This window comes from Aulonocara sp. 'chitande type north' Nkhata Bay, linkage group LG14 (genome assembly GCF_057382095.1).
Source record: "Aulonocara sp. 'chitande type north' Nkhata Bay isolate Kocher_YH1m ecotype deep benthic linkage group LG14, A_spYH_male_GT1.1, whole genome shotgun sequence".
Taxonomy (NCBI): Eukaryota; Metazoa; Chordata; class Actinopteri; order Cichliformes; family Cichlidae; genus Aulonocara; species Aulonocara sp. 'chitande type north' Nkhata Bay.
This window is the reverse complement of record NC_141357.1, coordinates 36986232-37005803: the sequence shown is the minus strand read 5'-3', so window position 1 is coordinate 37005803 and position 19572 is coordinate 36986232. Positions and strand designations below refer to the sequence as shown.

The following is a 19572-nucleotide window of genomic DNA, read 5'->3' as shown; positions in this document are numbered from 1 at the left end:
AGCATAACCAAGGGAGGATTCAGGGTCACCTGGTCCAGCCCTAACTATATGCTTTAGCAAAAAGGAAAGTTTGAAGCCTAATCTTGAAAGTAGAGATAGTGTCTGTCTCCTGAATCCAAACTGGAAGCTGGTTCCACAGAAGAGGGGCCTGAAAACTGAAGGCTCTGCCTCCCATTCTGCTTTTAAATACTCTAGGAACAACAAGTAGGCCTGCAGAGCGAGAGCGAAGTGCTCTAATAGGGTGATATGGTACTACAAGGTCATTAAGATAAGATGGGGCCTGATTATTTAAGACCTTGTATGTGAGGAGCAGGATTTTGAATTCAATTCTGGATTTAACAGGAAGCCAATGAAGGGAGGCCAAAACAGGAGAAATATGCTCTCTCTTTCTAGTCCCTGTCAGGACTCTTGCTGCAGCATTTTGGATTAGCTGAAGGCTTTTCAGTGAGTTTTTTGGACATCCTGATAATAATGAATTACAGTAGTCCAGCCTGGAAGTAATAAATGCATGAACTAGTTTTTCAGCGTCACTCTGAGACAGGATATTTCTAATTTTAGAGATGTTGCACAAATGGAAGAACGTAGTCTTACATATTTGTTTAATATGTGCGTTGAAGCTTTCCCAACTGAGAGAAGTGACCCTGACGTATCTGCATCCAAAATAAGAGTTGGTGGAATTCAGCATTCCCTTTATTACCTCATTCAGCAATGAAGACAATGAACCATTGAAGTGTGATCCTATAGTTATAACAGTTTTCCAAGCAGATGCTCTGTTCTGCAACATTACACTGCTGCATTAAAATGTATAAAAACCATATTGTTATGATGTTGATGCGCCGTGAATAAAGATTAAAAAGCTGAACATAGCATCAAGTCACACAAATCCTAAATAAAGGCAGGATGTAGACTGAACCACCTTTCAGGAGGAAGAGAGAGAGAGTGTACATTTTTCTTCTGTTTGTGTGTCGTGTGTTATTTTTTATTCCTGCTCTTTTTGCTGCTGTAATGCTTTGAATTTCCCAACTATGGGACTGATAAAGGCTATCTTGTCTTACTTTATCTGTACATTTCCAACCTAATGAACGGGCATTTCCCATCTGCTGTTTTCTTCGTATGACCTGCATGAATCAACATGGTAAAACCTTTTTGTTGTAGTCCATCCTCAGGTCCTTGCAGTTACCAACATTATTAAATAGTCTTCATTAAACTGCCCTTCATGCTTTTTGTTGACCTCATGATTTTTTTTCTACTTAGGTCAAGAAAAGACAAAAGAGTTTTTTATTATTATTATTAATTGACCACAGTTGTGGTTTTCGGGGCTTTTTTTTCAAGTTATTTCCCATTTTATTTTCTACTTTCTGTTCTCTTTATTCCTCTCTCGGTTTCACTTCCTGTCCTTTTCAGCTTTCCCTCTTGATATTGTGGCATTTCCCACATGATCTAAGAGAACAAGCTGGCAAATTTTCTCTACCCATAAAGGAAACATTTAATACTTTCATTTATCCTTCAGAAACATTCATATTCAAAATGTGTGATTTTATTCCCTAGACAGGAGTGCTATTATGGAATATGACTGTTAAATGTAAGCAGCAATTAAATCTGTCAGAGAAATGCAGTGAAGTGCAATATAATAGATGTAGAAAGTGACAGGTACAAGTTTATATCTTCATGAATCACCGAAGTTCTCAGGCGCCTTAAGTGTATTTAAATAAGCAGTGCATTCTCTGTCTTGGCTCAGCTTCCCAAGATGCAGCACATCTCTCTGGAAAAGATGGAGGGGAAACAAATGAATTTTATTTTTCTATAGCTCATGTTTGATAGTTGGCATCTGAACTGTTTCACTGAGATTTGAATGCAAAATGTTGTCAGTATTTGTATATTTACACGACAAAAGAAATATTATTGGAAGATACACAAGCAGGGAATGTGCAGAGCATTACATCATCAACTCATGCGTTAGCCTCACCGGCTATCCGGGACTTCACAAGTGGCCTGCTGATGATGACTGAAGACGCAGACTGTACTTGCAGCACTGAGCTGTGAGCAGCACCATAATGCCCCACATGAAAACATCAGAGGTGGAGCATTGTCCCGCTGCAGTCTCTGCTGTACGTGCTGCTCTGGACCGCTGTGACACTAATCAAGAAGGACAGCCTGAGCGTGACCTACTTCTGTAGGTGGCTCCTGCAGGCAGGACAGTCACCCTGAAAACAGCCTGAACCGCCTCCTGCCAGATGGAGGCGATGATACCGCAGCTCAGGCTTTCCTGTTTTATGATGCCAGTCCTCTGGGTCAGTGCTTCTCAGATGGGTTGGATCATGACCACTTTATGATCACAAGCTGCACAAGAATCAGCAGCAAAAGATTTGCTTTCATTTTCTGAGCTGTTTCTTTATCAGAGGAAGCTGTGACGTCTGTCATTGCTTCATAATTTACTACATTTATAAGCAATAGGCTTGTATAGCAGTATTCCTTCTTGGTCTCCAAGTAAGAATCCTCTGGCCAGGCAGCATTATGTTGTCTGTCCATGTTATTAATTTAACGGATTATTACAGCTTGTTTCAGTCTACTGTGTCTTCCTGCTGCACAACAAGTGTGAGCTCTCCAAAATACAAGGGCCACCTATAAATGAATGAACCATCAGGCGCTGATGAATATTCCGGTGATTAGGCCAGCTGGCCACCATTCCCCAGCAGTGATCTCTAACAACCGTTCCAACGTGTCCATCCCAGACAGCTCGTTCCTGTTTTTTTGCTTTCAGCCAGACTGAAAATTAGCTTTTTGGAAGCTGCAGGAAGCTCACACCAGCTGACCTGATAGCCAGTGTTTTGTCTGTGACTCCACATTTCCTTAAATCTGAACAATGAAGGTGAAGAGTGCAAAGATAGCACAGAGACACAACAGACCCCTATGCCATGTTGAAACTAATCAGGTTCATATCTTGAGTGAGGCTTTTTTGTGGATCTTTGCCCACCTCAGAGTCACAGGATTTCTTCTACGCTGCTCTTTAAAACTTTGTTCATTCCAGCTCCTAAATCTGATGCAGTTCTGCATCAGCTGCAATCACAGCAGCGACTTCAGAACACAAACACTGTTTTCAGCATCGCCACTGTCATCCGAGACCTTTAATATCTGTCCGCTGAGCAGGCACACTGATGACATCAAGCCTGCAGAGAGGCCTGTACAGGCAGATCTCTATTTTTCCTTGTGTTCTGATTCTTTCTGACCAAATATGTGGATCAGAAGTTTAGGACTAAAATGAAATATTTACTTTTTTATGGATCAAAGACTTTTGGAATAACAATAATATAATAGTGTAACATACTTTCTCATATGTGGGACAGTTGCAGTCGTCAGTATCATCAGAGTTCTCATCAGTCATGCTAATTACTTCTGATACTAAGAATACCCAAAGTTACTGCTAACAGTATCATTACACCGAGCTTGGTTGTGATCCCAGTGATATATTGCCAGGACAATATTACTTATTTGAATTACAGTTGTAAAAGTCAGTAGGAGTCACCTGAGGGGAACCTGTGACAGCCCTGGACCCCCAGGGGTGCCCATAGCCCCCAGTATGATTGTGAAATGATGGATTCTGTATCATGAGCATGAGTTTGGCTTCTAAATAAAATCAAATAAAATGCAATGTCCTGACTGTGGTGACCCTGTTGATTTTGATTGTGTGATCCAAATACAATCACACACTTATTCCTGCTCTTAAAAAACAAACAAACAAACAAACAAACAAAACAAAAAAACCCACCCAAAACCCAATAATTTAAAGTGTCTAAATTTATATTGTGAATCCGAAATGTGGGCGAAGCAGTCGTGATAAAGGACCATCAGTCACAGATCCCATCATGGCGAGGATCTGTTTTTTTTTTTTGCTTTCGCTTGTAAATACTTCGGATATTTCAAATTTATAAAGCTTCATTGTTTCAGCAGCTCACGTTCAAATGCTGTATTGAATATTCATGAAAGTTGTCTTGGCCTATTGGAGGACAAGTGTGTCAGGTCTCTGCAGATTCATAGCGGGAAACCGGCGATGGTACTTTCAAAATAAAATAAAATAGCTATAGAAAGAAAGATCACGCTGGCTTTTGGACTTTATTTAGATTCCATTTAAATTAATCTCTAGCTGTAAAAGTTTGAATGAACACTGGAGGGTTTTTCTACCTGCATTAACGGGATTGTACTACTGTAATACTTCACTACCAGTGGAAAGTAGGTGAGACTTTTTTTCCTGTTTTTGGTAAGATTCCCTATTTATATGTGTTTTCTCAGTTACACACAGTTCACAGGGTTTGGGGTTTTATTGACATATACCACTTCAAAAATTGAAGTTAAACCTGTTTGGAAAACAAAATCGAGAGCTTTTTACAGCATAAATGTGAAGCCAAATGAAACTTAATTTGAAATATAAACATTTCTGGCTTCTGTGCTGATTTAGTGTCTGTTAACAACAAAACTTGACTTACCTGCTTAAATAAAGGTCACGCTGACTTTCTGCACCCCTAGTGGTATCAATTTGTATTACACTAATGTGTAGCCTAGCTTATACCAACTTCCTTTAATATCAAAAACACAAAACAAAGATGTTTATGAAATAAAGTCATAGCAGTTGTTTCTTCACATTATCTTAATAGCTTGAGCTAATCTTGGAAGGTTTTTAAGTCATTTTAAACACAGCAAATACATTTTAGCACCCTTAAGTCCCAAAGTGGCCTGACAGTTTTCAGCAAAGAAAATCTCCAAAATTTACAAGATCACATCCTGGGCCATCTGATCTCAGGAATTCGCATGATAAGGTGGGGCCAGGTTTCACAATGAACTCACCCGAAACTCTGGCTGATTGGGACCCACACCCAGTTTCACACCTTGGCTCAGGCGATTAGAGGATCATCGGGGGTCCTTTTGTCCCTCTGTGGGGGGGATACTCCCACTGGGTTTAAATCTGGGACTCTCCACCATTTGGCCCTTAGAACTGAAGAAGCTTCTCGGATGAGAGGTGCAACGTCTTCAAGTAACTTAAAGAAGTCCAGACGTTTTTCTTTGCAAGCTCCTTTGACTACGATGACCTGGATGACTGAGAACCTTCACAGACAAGATCGCAGAATCTTCAAGTAACACATTCATTACTTTCAATTGACTCAAAACTTTAAAAATAACTTAACTGTGTTTTATATTTACAAATGAAAAAGTTTAGAGCAAGGTGCACACTAAAAGTGAATTCTTACAAAAAATAGGAGAAAAAAGCTGTTTTGGTTAACTGGAATAATCTAAGGAGCTTGGAAAGAAAAGCGACTGGACTTCAATAGTGAGTCGACGACTCTTTTAAGAGACAACTCCCACTAGGGCTTATATAGCTGGGACTCTTCACCATTTGGTCTTAGAACTGATGAAGCTTCTGGAATGAGAGGTGAAATGAAAAGAATCTTAAAGATGTCCGGTCGCTCTTCCTTCTAAGCTTCACAGATTACCAAGACCTGGATGAGTGAGAACCTTCACAGACTTAACAGACTAATTTAAAAAGAATAACTAGACTTTTAGGGAAAGAGGAAATCTACCTAGTGCACTTAAACAACAACAACAACCCCCCGGAGAAAAACGATTACTCTTTAATTCAGTCAAAAAGCATATGAAGTACTTTTAAACACAGGGATTTGCAACATGAACGCCTCCAGAATTTTGGGTGGCACCACTAAAAATATCAAGGTGGCCCAGGACAGGAAATAGTGAGGGGACATACAAAGTGACACAATACAAATGAATGAAATTGCAGGATTAATAACAAGGTAACGTTTCAACTCATTGTAGGGTGTCTTCCTCTTTATTAAATGTATTGAAATTATTACCAACATAGAGTGGTCTTGCCAACAAATTTTGTGGGGAGGCCAGTGCCCCCACTATTTCCCCATTGGTGGCGCCCCTGATTTGCAATCAGTGCAACAGGAAATAGTAATAACGTATAATTAATTTTAAAGAAAGTAATCAGAGGAACGGTGACGCGCATCTGATTTATTTTGAAAGGCTTCACCGGAAGTGCGTCTTCTCGGTGGGTCGTGCTTGCCGGTGTCGGTGTGTAGGAGCGGCCGGTTCCTCCCAGCAGCCACACCGTTTAGAAGCAGAGCTTTTCTTCACACAGCAGCAGCGGCACACACCGGATATTCATCTCATTAAAAACACTCACGGCTGGAAGCGGCGAGAGAAGAAGGACTCTTTCCTGGCTCGGTTATCCCTCCCCGTCCCGCCTCTCTGATTTGGGTCGTCTTTGCTCTCCCCCCCCCCATTTTTATTTTTTATTTTTGTACATTTTTGCCTGTGACAGTTTCTCCGTGGCGCACTCAGGTTTCTTTTGCTGACATGGTAGATTATCACGCTGCCAATAACCAGTCGACCGTCGGCGGGGCGCAAACGTACATGGAGCAGGAGAACGACTGGGACCGAGATCTGCTGCTGGACCCGGCCTGGGAGAAGCAGCAGAGGAAGGTAAGGCAGCCGAAGTCTCGGGGCCCAGCTGGGCCGAGTGGAGCCGGGCTCGGAGGAGGCGGGCAGAAAGAAAAATGGCAGTGGAGGAAGGATGCGATGGGGAGGTCAGAGACCGAGTGTGGGCCTCGGTGTAGCTTCACAAACCCCGCATTTACTCCCAGTGCTATTCGCCTTCTCTCTCCTCAGCCCGGGGGTCCTCCGAGCTCTACTCCTCGGTGCAAAGCCCCCCCACATAAGCTGGTTTCCTCCTCTCTAAATCACTGAATGAAAAGTCCTGAGTGTGTGTGTGTGTGTGTGTGTGTGTGTGTGATATTAGCTGCAGCTTTCACTCCTTCAGATGTGATTTTTCCCCCCCTCCTCTGAGTGGAAACAAGGCGCCACATTGTTGCAGAAAAATCCACGCTGTGATTGTGCAGACAGCTCAGCCTCACGATAACCGCACAGCGGACTTTACGAAGGCTTCGTGCAGGCGGCTCGCCTCCCTGGCACGCCTGCTTGTGTGGTTGGTTGGAGGCCGATAAAATTGTTGGAAGATCCGACCGATACTGTGGCGTTAAAGGCCGATATTCAGAGAATTTCAAGTTGAGGATTCTCAAGCATTTCGAGAGATGCTTCGGGTGATATGCGGGCAACTGAAATTCTTTCGCAGTTAACTTTTTTCTTCTATCCTTCAGAGTGCTTTGGTCATTGCAGCTATTCTGAGATCGGTTACAAATGATTACATAGTGATTTGTAGATCCCGTGATGATCGAGGTTATTTAATCCCAAGCCACAGTGCTAAGGTGTTAAAATGAAATAAAGCTGAGCTGTGAGCAGTAATGCTGTACGAGCAGAGCACTTCTCTCTGGTGTGACAGTGGTTCTCTCAGCTCTGGACGCCCACTTCCTGAGCTGCAGATTTAAACCAGCTTTAGGATTATTCAGCAAAAATGTGGAGAAGCCAAATAACATGAAACCACTCAGTTGGCACCGTGAGTGCATCTGGCTATTCAGCTTCACAGATCACCAACACTCTGACCCCAATAAGAACATTTTGAGTCTTTTCAATAATCTGAAACGTGGTCCCCTTCCTGTCCACTCATCTTTCTCTTCTTCCTCCTCAGCAATGGCTGAGCTAGCTTTTTTATTCTTGAACTGCTTGATATTCTGCAAAGTGGTTATAAATGATGTTACACTAGAGCTGCTTGAGTATGGAAAAAATACAATTATTTTGGTTATGTAACATGATTAATCCTAAACTTAGTCTTATAATGATGTACGATTGCCCTCCCAAACTTGGATATAATTCAGATGAGAAGGTGTTGAGGGTGACAGCTGCTGCTGCGTCCAGACTAGCAGATGTGAAGAAGTTCAGCGGATGCACTTGATGTGTAAAATAACCCAAATTAGGTCTTTGTAGGGAAGAAGAATGCAGACAAACTAATCACTTTATACTTTCCGATTAATTACCCCGCCCTGTGATGCACCCGTGCTCTTACCACACCACTAAACCGCTCCCACATCAAATGCTTTACCTTCTAAATCTTCAGAAGGGAGCGGCGAGGCGGTCTAATGGAAGATAATTTGAAGTGAGGAATGATTAAGAGTATCTCTTTCATTGACTGGCTGGATGACTGACATACTTTTTGTTGGTGTGACGGCATGCCGAGCCTCGACTCCTGCATTGCTGTTAGGCCGCTCAGCATTTTAGTCATCGCCGACATCACGCTCCCTCCACCTGAGGTTAGGCGACTCTGTGCGCGCTCTGCGTGTTTGCCCACACATCGCACGGGTCAAAGTTTCTTGTAAAGGAAAACCTCTCCTACAATCATTAACAGAGCGGAGGCCTGCAGTACAGACCTGTGCTGAGGTTGGGTCCTGCAGTGGAGGCTGATGGGTATTTGGTTGATTGGGGACGCGTCCCCTTGCCAAACATTTAGCCAGAGTGATGGAGGTAGGGAGGGGTACAAGGGCAAATTCCTGTGGTGTATTCATTCAAACTCACTGTGCCAGTTACTACTCAAAAATGTAGATATGCCTCCCGCAAGCATATCGAGACAAATGGCTATAATGAGTGTGGGAATGGCTTGTCCTCCCTGTGTGTGTGAGGGGTGAGTCTGAAAGGTCAAAAACAGGAGCAGTGTGTCACAAGCAACATTTTCCATCCTGCTGCCTGCAGCCCATTGACAGTGTTGAGTGATATAAGAATGGAAAATCAGCTGGGTTTTTATTAGTTTGGCCTTTTTTAATTTTATTTTGGGGACACAGAGCAGCTCTACCTCATCGAGTCACGAGGACACTCAAACACTGAAACTTTTCAGTAATCCAGAAAAGAGAAACGAATGCAGGAGGTGCTTGAAAAGAAGACATTTGGCTTTATGCTGCACCAGAATAACTTGTTTCAGGACTCCTGTGAGAGTCATTTCAGCTCTTTGGCAGAAGCAGCGTTTGTCCTTGTAGTTGTCCGTTTCGTACATTTCTCAACACCCCAGAGTAGCTGGACCGAGCCCACGCAAGTCCAGTAAATTGCAGTTTGTTACAGACGAAGCTCCTCGCCTGACAAACGTGCAATTAAGTCTTTCTCGCTGCTCGGTCGCACGTCCAAACACGCCAAAGTACGCAGTGACGCCACCGAAGGCTTTTTTTATTGCCGCTGTGGCAGACTGCTCATGCAAATCCAGCTCCTCAGCGACAGTTAGGCTGCGCATACTTTTTTGTGTCACGTGGCAGGGAGGAGGCAGGGCCAGGTGGGTGGATGAGCTAACGAGGAAAGTAGTAAAGTACTTGGCATCACCAGAGAGGGGCTGTTCTTATTTATCGAAGTGATACTACTTTGAGGTTAATGGAAACTTGCCCCACCACTAGCTTTGGGATAGTTCACACAAAAAGGACAACAGCAGCTGATAAATGTTTTTCAAGTGAAAGAGCCGAGGTGAAGATTTCTTCTTTGCAAAGAGACAAAAATAAAGAAACCTACATGCCAGAGTTTCCTTTCTTCCCTCATCTCCTGTCAGGAGCTCGGAGCAGTGATTGGGAAATGTTTCCTCTCGTAAATCAGCTGTGGTCACCGACTCTGATGGTTATCGGAGCTTATTTTCCTACACTGACAGCCGTTTCAATCTCACAGCCAATTTGTACTGAACTGATTGTGATATGGATGCAGACTTTGTAACTGACTGAAGGGTTGTGGGCAGTAGATGGGGAATCATTTCCATTTTACAGTACCTGTCAGGTGGCTCATTGGGGTGATTTTATACCTGTGTTAATTATGCTTTTTATTTCTTAGACAAACAGTCCTTTACAATCAGAGTTGATGTGTTTCGGTGCAGATGTGTTCTGCAGTGCAATTTGTTTACAGTGAGCCATCCCCCCCCGCCACACACACACACAAGTGCTCACATTAACAACACAAAACGCACACTGAGTTTTCTTCCATTGCTGGCAAGGTGGGCAGCTGGGCACAATGATAGTTTGTTCTTTTGCCGCCCACTTTCGCATGCTTTCTGTGGAGACTGTGTGGCTGGAAGAAGGAGAAGAAAGTTCAGATGGCCCGGTTTTGGCTCAGGACAAACTGTGAGTGGCATTTTTGTCAGGACAAATGGACCGAACAATGCATCCTGCACCACACTGCATGCAAAGGCTGCCAGGCTGCTTTCCCCCCCCCCCCCCCCCCCCCCCCCCCTCTCCCAGCCTGCCTTCCTGCTTCAAAACAACATTTAAAGGAATGAAGGGAGCTGAAAATGTCTGAAGGAGTCTGGCTAAAAAGCCTGTTTGTTAAACAGCCGTGGTCACTAGTATGGTGACCATTGTCTCAGTATGGAGACAATAAAAGGAACCATCGGCCTGGGGTGTGGCGGATATCGGAGGAAGCTCGTGTGTTCAAGTAGAGATCAATTAAAGCTGCTTTATAAGATGTCACCACCAAAAATGTGTTTTTCATGTTTAGGGTTTTCAGAGTTCAGAATAAACCAAGTGTATATAAGATCCAATTTATTATAAAGTATAATTATGTATACTGTTGGGAAATTCCTCTCTGTATTTAACCCATTCACTCAGTGAAGCAGTGGGCAGCCATTGGGCCCCCGGGGATCAGTGTGTAGGGACGGTACCTCAGGGTAGCCGTTCAGTGGATTCGAACCCCCGACCTTCCGATCATGGGGTCACCACTCTTACCTACTGAGCTATCCCTGTGCCATCAAGTAGGTCAGGGATCAGAAAGTGTTCTGATCTGAAATCAAACCATGATCTTATGCAGTAAAAACGAAACCAAAACAATTAGACTGTACTGTGTTGTTGTCTCTGTTACTATGTTGGAGGTGGGCAGCTGGTTACGCTGTCCAACTATAAAACCACAGTGAACCAATCAGGAGCGGAATATCTTATCTGACACAGATGCACTGTAGCTGTACGTGTGGTATCAGGGAAGAAGGGATTTTATTGGCCAGTCCGAGTTAGTGAGGTTGCTTGTCTCTGGTGGCACAAAACCTCTTCCTTGTTTTGGTCTCTAGTTAAAACGGCGCTGTTCCACCCCCCCCAAACTTCAGTTTTTGTTGGAATTTCATTGTTAACACACATTCAATGGACAAAATCTTTAAACTAGGCAACACGTTCCCTTTGCAGAGAGACGCATAGAAACTGTCTTTTGGCGTCAGTGTCTTCACAAATGACTACGTTGCTTTTGGACCAGAGAGATGTTGGCGGTCTTTTTAAAGACGGCACGCTGTAGGTGCATCAGAAGAGTCCATGTTCATGTCCCCGTTGGAAAGTTGTTGTTTACAACTTTTTTTATGTTTGTTTGCTTTCACATTTGCTTCCCGTCACCTGGAAAGTTTAGGGATTAAAAGTTTCCTGGTTAACTTTTATTATTATCATCATCATCATTAACCTTGAATGTTAAAAACTGCACTTACTAACTATATGAGAGGGTAACCTTTGCGCCCTCCTTTTATGACAGTTTGCATTGTGGCACCAAAGGCCACTCTGTGCTTATCAGTGAAACAGCAGCAGGTTTTACAAAATGTCAGGATTCGACGCCCTGTGAATGAGAGCAGGCTGGAGTTTGCTGCCATTCGCGTTATAATATTTAAAGAGATTATGAGCTCTGCGGACTTGTAAAGGGCATCTTTATCTTTTTTTAAATTTATTTATTTCTTATTTAAAGCGTAAACAGTCATTGGCCTGTAAAAGTAAGCAGCACTTAAGGTGGGTAGCAATAAAATAATGATTAGTGAGGCCTCGTCGTGATGGTCCTGGTGTAGTTTCAGTGCTCCGTGTGCTTGAAGCAGATGGATTAGTTGAGGCTGTAAATTTGTGCCCTCTTGTTTTAATCGTACATCCAGTTGACCTTTTCGATGGGAGGTGATGGAAATGCAGTTTTCAGTTATTCTCTTGCTACCAGCTGCTTCCAGGTCAGCTGTGGGAAAGGCCTGTGCCACAGCTGACCGTGACCCAGAATCAGCTTGTGAACCTGAACAACAAACCAGTCAGTCACGCAGACAGTCAGAGCGAGCAGCGAGGAATGTACCCCTCTCCGTTTCCCCCTTTGTCTTCCTCTCTGTTCTGCCATTGGCGGCGGTGAGAGAGCACGCAGGGGGAAACATTCCTTTGGTGGCCTGTTATAGCCTGTTAGGCCAGTGGGAGGGGGTTTTGGACTAAAGGAGGGCGGGGTGGCCTGTTTTTGCCTGGGATTGGGGGGGGGGGGGATTGCAGATGTGGTCGGTGTGGTGGAAAAGAGAACTTTCCTTGGGGGCAAAGGGTACTTGCTCGAGGGGGTGGGGGTTCGGTGGGGTGGGGTTGAAGGCAGTTACGATGTGGCGGAAGTCATGGCGCCAAAAAATATTTTTTGTAGAAACTGTTTTAACTTCATTGGCTGCACTTTGGAACCATTTAGTTTCTTTCTAGAGCAGCAGTCAAGTTCAAAGTGCAGATCAGTCATTGGCCGTCACATCATCCAATCAGCTGTGAGATCATAGCACCCGTGAAGCCCAGGGCTGCTATTGATGTTGGTCAGCTGTAGGCCTGTGTGTAGAGGCGGTGGAGCCTAATGTGTCTGTCTTTACGGTCCGTTTGCCTCCCACAGTCTTTGTGTTTCGGGACTCGAGTTTGTCTGAATGTCGTGGAGACCACAAATCCCGGGGTTCAGTTTCTGGCTGACATAACCTCGGATCTCTTACTAATTGTGGCTGTTCACAAGCTTGCTTCTTGGCTATTGCGCATAGTTATGAGGATTAGTAAATAGCATTTCCCAGTGATGAATTGAAATTGGCAACAATGGAGACTAAGAATTTCCGTTTGGTTTCCTGCCAGTTTGCATGTTGATGGTCTTTAACTCGGAGCTTAGGACCCCCTTAAGTGCATCCTTTACAATGGGATTTGAGGGGAACGCACTGGTTCTCTGCAAGTTCTTTTATCCACTTTCCGTTGTGTTAAGCTGTTAGCAGTTCAAGGTCCAATATTTCTATTGACATCTAATCGAATCTAATGCTTTGCATCATGGTAAAGTTTTCTCTACACTACAATCTGATAGCTGTGAGGTGCTGTTTAGCCACTTATCAAGAGCACATGCAAAACCTCTGCAGATTTCAGCCTTGCTGTTTCAGTTCTGTATTTGACGAGCCCCCCTCAGCTTTGGGTGCTACTATCGTTTTCTTCCTTTTTAAATGAATCAGTTAATGGAAACTTCAGGCTGTGATCGGGGTGTGACTTTCTGAAACCCAAACCAAATGTGTGCTAGAAATGTCAACTGTCTTGCGATGTGACCTGTGCTCATTTAGCTTCTGACAGTTGGTGTCTAGTTAAAACACTCTTAAATGTTTCATTTCGCAAGACTAAAGTTCATTTGAGTAAAGAGTGGAGCTGAAAAGCCTCAGTGGTGGAGATCACTGAGCTTGTGGGCGTGTAAACGGTGGAATTATTAAATACTACCCAGTTGGAACATTTGTTTTGGGGAAGTACTTTGATTAGGGCTGTGGATTTAATTAGATTTTTAACTTGCATTTTGTTAGTGAACCAAACTGTTGAAGATAATCGATCTCAAGTCTCCAGTCCTGTGGATGAACTCAGACTCCACCATCTTGGACTACAGCTGGTGGTGGTCCTCCTTTTTCTCTGCAGTCTGATGAACTTGATGTAGATGCACATAACCCACTTAATTTCATCATCTGCAGTCGATGACGGTGATTTGTGTGACGGTGGGACACGACCAAAATGAGTCGTGTTCTTTTTGTACAAATAACAATTCTGCAACAATTAATTGATGATTTTTGATGAATGGGGTTCATGTTGAGCGGATCCTTGGTTTAGGGTCGTCACTCCTCATGTCATAAGTTTTGCACAGAGTAACACTGGATGTGCCTTTCCTCTGTTTCAATGTGTGTGTTCTAATGCAGACCCGGTTGGCGGGGGGGGGGGTTGTTTGGAGGAAAGCAGCAGAAGAAAGGAATGTGTGTTTAGGTGTGTGTGTGTGTGTGTGTGAAGGGTGGGGGCGTCATTATATTGTGGGTCTTGGTGCAGGGGGTTGGGAGCAGTTAAAAAGTGAGGTTCTCCCCCCCCCCATTACCAGCAGAGCCCCATAGCTGTGGGCTCGTCTGTTTGAGGCTGCTGGTAAACACTGCACAGTTAAACACTAGTTCCTGATGTGCTCGCCCCCACTGCACAGCGGCTCTGCATGGTGCGTTCAGGAACCGGGGGCATGAACTGAGGAACAAACCGAGAACAGTGTGGTGTTGGAAAAAGTTCCTCAAACACTGCATCTGTGTTCAAGACCACAGTAATCTTAGCTCGCATCACCTCTGAATGTGCCTGATTGAGATTCGGCATCAGACAAAATCTGCAGTCAAGCCAGCAGTTAATAATAAAAAACCAAACATGCATCACCAAAACAGCAGCAGGATCAAGTTAGTTGGTGCTGGGTGACCCTGAAAACGTATCTTCCAATACCTGCCCTTGCTCCAGCATCTCTCGCCTGTCTCCATGGCTGCAGAGTGCAGGAAGCAGTCATACGCTGCCGTATCTGCGAGGCTGCACAGCGCTCTGCAGCCTCTTTATTTTTGGAAACAGCACTTCAGAGCTCTGCCATCATCCTGCACCGGTGAGGGAGCGAGAGAGTCGGAATTTGATGAAAATTTGATAAAAGAAATTGAGGAGCATGAAGCAAAACCTTGTTCTCACTGTTGCTATTTCAGACTGCCGTCTGCAGCCACGGAGCGGCCGTCGCGTGGTTTTGTTTCTTACGTTGGAGGCTATAGTTGGATGTGTCTTAAGAGGCACTTTTAAGGTGCCATTTTCAGTGTGAAACAATGCATGTGTATATGGTTGGTGTTGCTTTGTCAGTGCAAAGAATTGCAGAACTAAACAAATATGCTTTAAAAGCTTCCTCCTTTTTCTTCCTATTAGTTTATTTCAGCAAACCTGACATTGCAGGGACTCTACAGATGCGTCATCAGCTAAAAAACAGCCTTCTTTTTATTTGTCTGTTTATTGGTGAGATCTGTGTCGCTCACCTGCCCGTGACTCAAATTAGCAGGTTGTTTTTAAAGAGTAGGTGTGATTCTTGTGAAATGGGTGATATTTCGGTGCAGATCAGACCTCAGCGTGTCAGCACTTGCAGACATAAGTGTTGGCTGAAGCAGTTTTCGCACTTGCACTGCAGCTCTGAACTTTTCTACACATTTCTTGACTGAGGTGCCCGTGGAAGTGCAAATGTCAGAGCAGAGGTTAGGTCCCAGTACAGAAAGTCAACGACTGGGTGCCTTCCTTCGTGTTCACTCACCTGAGCTGGGTGGAGAGTTTCCAGTAATGTGACTTCACAGAACACAGAACCTTCACAGACAGTAATGTGACTGTTTAAAGCAGATTATTTCCTGCTGTTCACTGCATGTGAGAAGGGAAAACTATGCAGAGTATGCGAGCCAGATTCTCCTGAAATTGTCCGAAATGTTTGTATGGAAATGGGTTAAATTTGTATTTTTCAGGTCGTCTCCTGGAGGCCCGTGTGGTCGTATGGCAACATCTGTTTGCAGCTGCTGTTGCCCGCTCAGAGATTACATCCAGGCTCCGATGACAAGCTTATACCCAAATCTGACAGATAGGTGGGGAGAGGGATTAATAGGCACATGATAGTCCAGATTGGCTGTGATTTAGGTTGAACGAATATGAACGAGGGTGTTTTAAATGAGACAGAATGCTAACAAATACGTTTTAAACTGCTCCAATCACCTTTGTTTACGCTCGGATGGATTTCATGGGGACTTGAACTAGAGCAGCTGTGCACAGCTGATCATCTTTGCTGCTTTCAGGTCATAACCTTAAAGAGAAAACGGGTCTTCCAATAATATTTTTGTTCTGTAGAATAATACCTGATGGAGAGCTGAATGTTTAGCCACACCTAAACAGGTTATTCTCCCTCCGGTCTGGGTGTGTGAGCGAGATAAGAAAACGCACACAAACACACACAGTACTAGTGTAGTAACAGAACGCGAGCTGGGATGGTAAAGCCTCGCGCTACATCTGGGTCTTAGACACACATCTGGATAGCATGTTTAGCTGGATTTGGAGTTTCCACTGCCTCACAGTCTGACGGCTGCAGAGCTCTGACACAATTAGACCGGCTTTAAAGAAACCGCTGCTGTCACCTGGACATGAATGACAATAAAGCATCCAGAGATTTAAACTAAGAAACTAAGCACGGTTAAGCTGGATGAGATGGGCAGCTGGGAAATTTTGTTTACTTTGATTTAAACCTTTGTTGTCCTCGCCAACATCGGTGAGTGCTGCTCGGCTACCTGAGAGATTGTGGGCTAGACGTTGATCTTAGTGACATGGCACACCTGCACCACGCTCTGTTAGAGTCCCATTATAGAAGCACAAGGAAGGCTCGGCACTAGCCTGGTTAGTTGTAGAGAGTAGATTGTCAAACATGAAAAAATGAAATGGTAAAAAAGTTACATATTTTTGCAGAGTCATTAATACACCTGAGGCATCCTAATCAGTGATGAGTGAACTGAATCATGGATGTTTTCTTGTATTTGTTGCCTTTTATTTTGTGGAAACTCTGAACCGAACTCGACCCTGATGGGGAATCACCTGATGAAGCTCTGCAGACATCAGTTAGTCTTTGTTGTGGTGTCGAGACCAGTGCCTCGATCTATGACTTTAAAAACTCAGTAAGAGGAGTGACGATGAGGCAAACAGAGCATGATTCAATCTAATTGTGCATGCGCGTGTTTGTTTCCTGCGCGCTTGTCTCCGATTTCCTCCGAGAGCTCCTGTTGTTTTATTTAACAGCTTTCAAACTGGGACACTGGGCGAAGAGGTGAAGAGGAGAACCCTGCAGGGACGGGGACACACACACACACACACACACACACACACACACACACACACACACACACACACACAGAAGTGTCTTGCTTTCCAAGAAATGTACAAAGAGTTGACTCTGCTGGGATCAGTATCATTTTTCTGCTGCTAATTCTGACAAACCGCCATGCCAGTCCACCCAGACTCACGTAAAGCATCCATATAGCGTTTTTAATTTCTCATTGTAGCGAATGCATAGCGATTAGACAGGCACATGGAAATGACTGTCAGGCCATTGTTATGCTTGGCGCAGAATTTTAAGGTAAATTTGCGACTGCTTGTACACCTGAAGCAGAAACCTTTCAGCGGGGTATCAGTGGAGCCTGTGTTGGTTTCAGGGCACATAAAAGGCGCATTAAATATTTACTGATTGTGCCTGGCCTTCAGGTTGTGGTGTGCTCATTTAAAGCGCGGGTGCTCGGTTCCCCTGATAATCCCGCGCAGCACTTTTCCTCTGCACTGTGATTCTCTGAATTTATTTCTCTTTTTTCCCCTTCTGTCTTAGCCAGTGTCGTTAAGGCAACTGAATCAGACAAAAGGAGAGACATTGCTGCTATTTTTAGGCCTTTTGGCCAATGGCTCTTCTAAATGTGTTATTTTGCATCGATGTGATTGTAGCAGTGGGCAGTGTGGGGGTATGCTTTTGCTCAGGCATCTTCAAGACCAGCCCGGGGCCTGATCGTAGCTTCAGCCTGTTCATGAGGAGGGTCCCGCCGAGAATCCCGCTAAAGCTTTGGATGAATGGAATGAACAAAAGTGGTCTGTGCAGTGGGGTTTAACTGAAATGAAGACTTTAAATTGGTTCCTGATTGTTCTGCAGAGAACAGGAGCAGAAGTGAAGATGGAAGCAGGAAATCATGTATTTTAAAGGATTATGTCAGCCTGTTAGTGTAAGACTGGATTTAGACTCGCAGGCAGCGCAATGCAGAGAGCTAAAGACAGATGGCTGATAAACATCTACTGCAGGTTCATTGTCAGTTTATGCAGCTGAGAAGTCGAGGCTCCAAACATGCTGCTGCTTTGGGCCTCAGGGCCTGAACTGAAAAGTGGGAAACGGTTAATCTTCTTTACTTTTTCTGCTGCAACTTAATAAAGACGATTTTTGGAAAGAAATATTATTTTTTTTCAGTCAGATATGACCCAACATGTGCTCAGAAATGGTCTTTTTCCTCAGTTTCTGTGGTGACGATGCTCGTATTAAATAGTGAGACTTCAGTCAGTTTCATCTGATGTCACAGACTGCAGAAAATCCTTATATGGTCATCTCAGGCAGTCTTAAAACCCCACCCACCTGCTGTTTAAACCTTTTTATGATGGACAGCCAATCAGAAAGAAGCCTGCTTGAAAGACAAGGAGTTAAGATGCCTCGTTTCAGACTGGAGTTCTAAATGAGGATTATTTTGATCTGTGAATCATGCAAAGCTACTCTAGAGTCCAAGTCTCCTTTTAATAGCATAAGCATGGAGAAATAATCTGTTCATTGAACTTAAAAATGCAGTTATCGATGTAAAGGCCTCAGCTGTAAAGAGCAAAGACGATGGAACTGCAGCTCCGAGTTCACTTCTCGGGAGTCGTAGTAGTGAATAAAGGGGAAGGAAGGCTCTGAGGTTTGTGTGGTTTTTAAATATAAAGTCACTGCACACGCAAACAGTCAGACGAGTCCTCTGAGTCAGGCCAGAGAGACAGACAGATACTGTGTCTGTGTGTCACCCCTGCGTTAATGGACCAGATGGCGGGCAAAGAGCGGAGGGAATGCCTGCAGATCAGGCCGACTGTACGCTGAATGGAAGCACACAACAGGGAATAATTGGCCTCCAGTTTTTATCTGAGCTGTCACATTAGCAGCGTTAAACGTTTGTGAATAACGCACACTTGTCTTCATGCACGCTTACAATTATTACATACAGAAAACAGAAGCAATTAAGTAGTTAGAGCGACGCTAAATCAGCAGGGGGCCGTCTTTTTCTCATCACTTTGTTCTTAAAGTATTTTCAGCTGTCAGTTAACATATGAATCCAGCTGCTGCAGTGCACAGTCACACCACTCGCCACTCGCCGCTGGTCTCAATGTGGGTCAGGGAAGTCCTCTGCGCCATCGGCCACGAGCTTACTATCCTGTCTGATCCAATCAAAGCTGGCCTGCAGGGGATTATTTTAGCTACCGTTCCCCCCCAGTTAACAAAGATCCCTCTGTTGGCTCTCCTCTGAGTCACAGTGCTGTGGGAGCACACAGCAGCATGCACGTGCAGTTAACACACATCAGGATACTCTGGAGTAGCTTCATAGTGGCATAGCTTTATATCTGGTGTGTGTGTGTGTGAGAGAGCTGTGGAGACACGAGGGCTCGATTCTTAAGCCGCAGCATTTCCTGCTGAACTCACGACCGCAGTATCACAGCTTCTCTGCTGACATTTTAGCGCCTTTCTGAAGCTGAAGCGTTATTTTTACTTTCAGTCTGGCAGCCATGCAAACATGGAGCGGTGCAAATTTCCAGATGTTCTGCTTTGTAAAACGACAGGAGGACAGAAGTGCAGATATTTAAAGAGCAGAATAGTTTTTCTTTGGACATCAGGTCCTGAGATGCGTTTTAAACCTTCTAAAAATAAGATGCTGTACTCTTGTGTTGCTTAGCAACAGCCCTTAAGCAGAGCTGTGGTGCTAATATGGCAACCGTGGTAAGCTGCATGACCAAAGTATGTATCAGGATTTCTTTATTGAATTTTATAACAGATTTTAAAGAAACT

At 44.1% G+C, this 19572-nt stretch overlaps 1 protein-coding gene across 8 annotated transcripts in view; it reads left to right on the top strand.

Moving 5' to 3' along the window:
* The first annotated feature begins 6091 nt into the window (after positions 1 to 6091).
* Positions 6092 to 19572, top strand: part of LOC147315181 (alpha-actinin-4-like) — a 54641-nt gene continuing 41160 nt past the window's right edge. For 6 of the 8 annotated variants that reach the window (XM_086262452.1, XM_086262454.1, XM_086262446.1 and 3 more), the window contains exon 1: positions 6092 to 6492. In XM_086262452.1, coding sequence (XP_086118578.1) covers positions 6367 to 6492 — 126 coding nt within the window. In that variant the 5' untranslated portion in view covers positions 6092 to 6366. The remainder of the gene's footprint in view (positions 6493 to 19572) is intronic. The other 2 variants (XM_086262448.1, XM_086262447.1) reach the window with 1 other exon arrangement.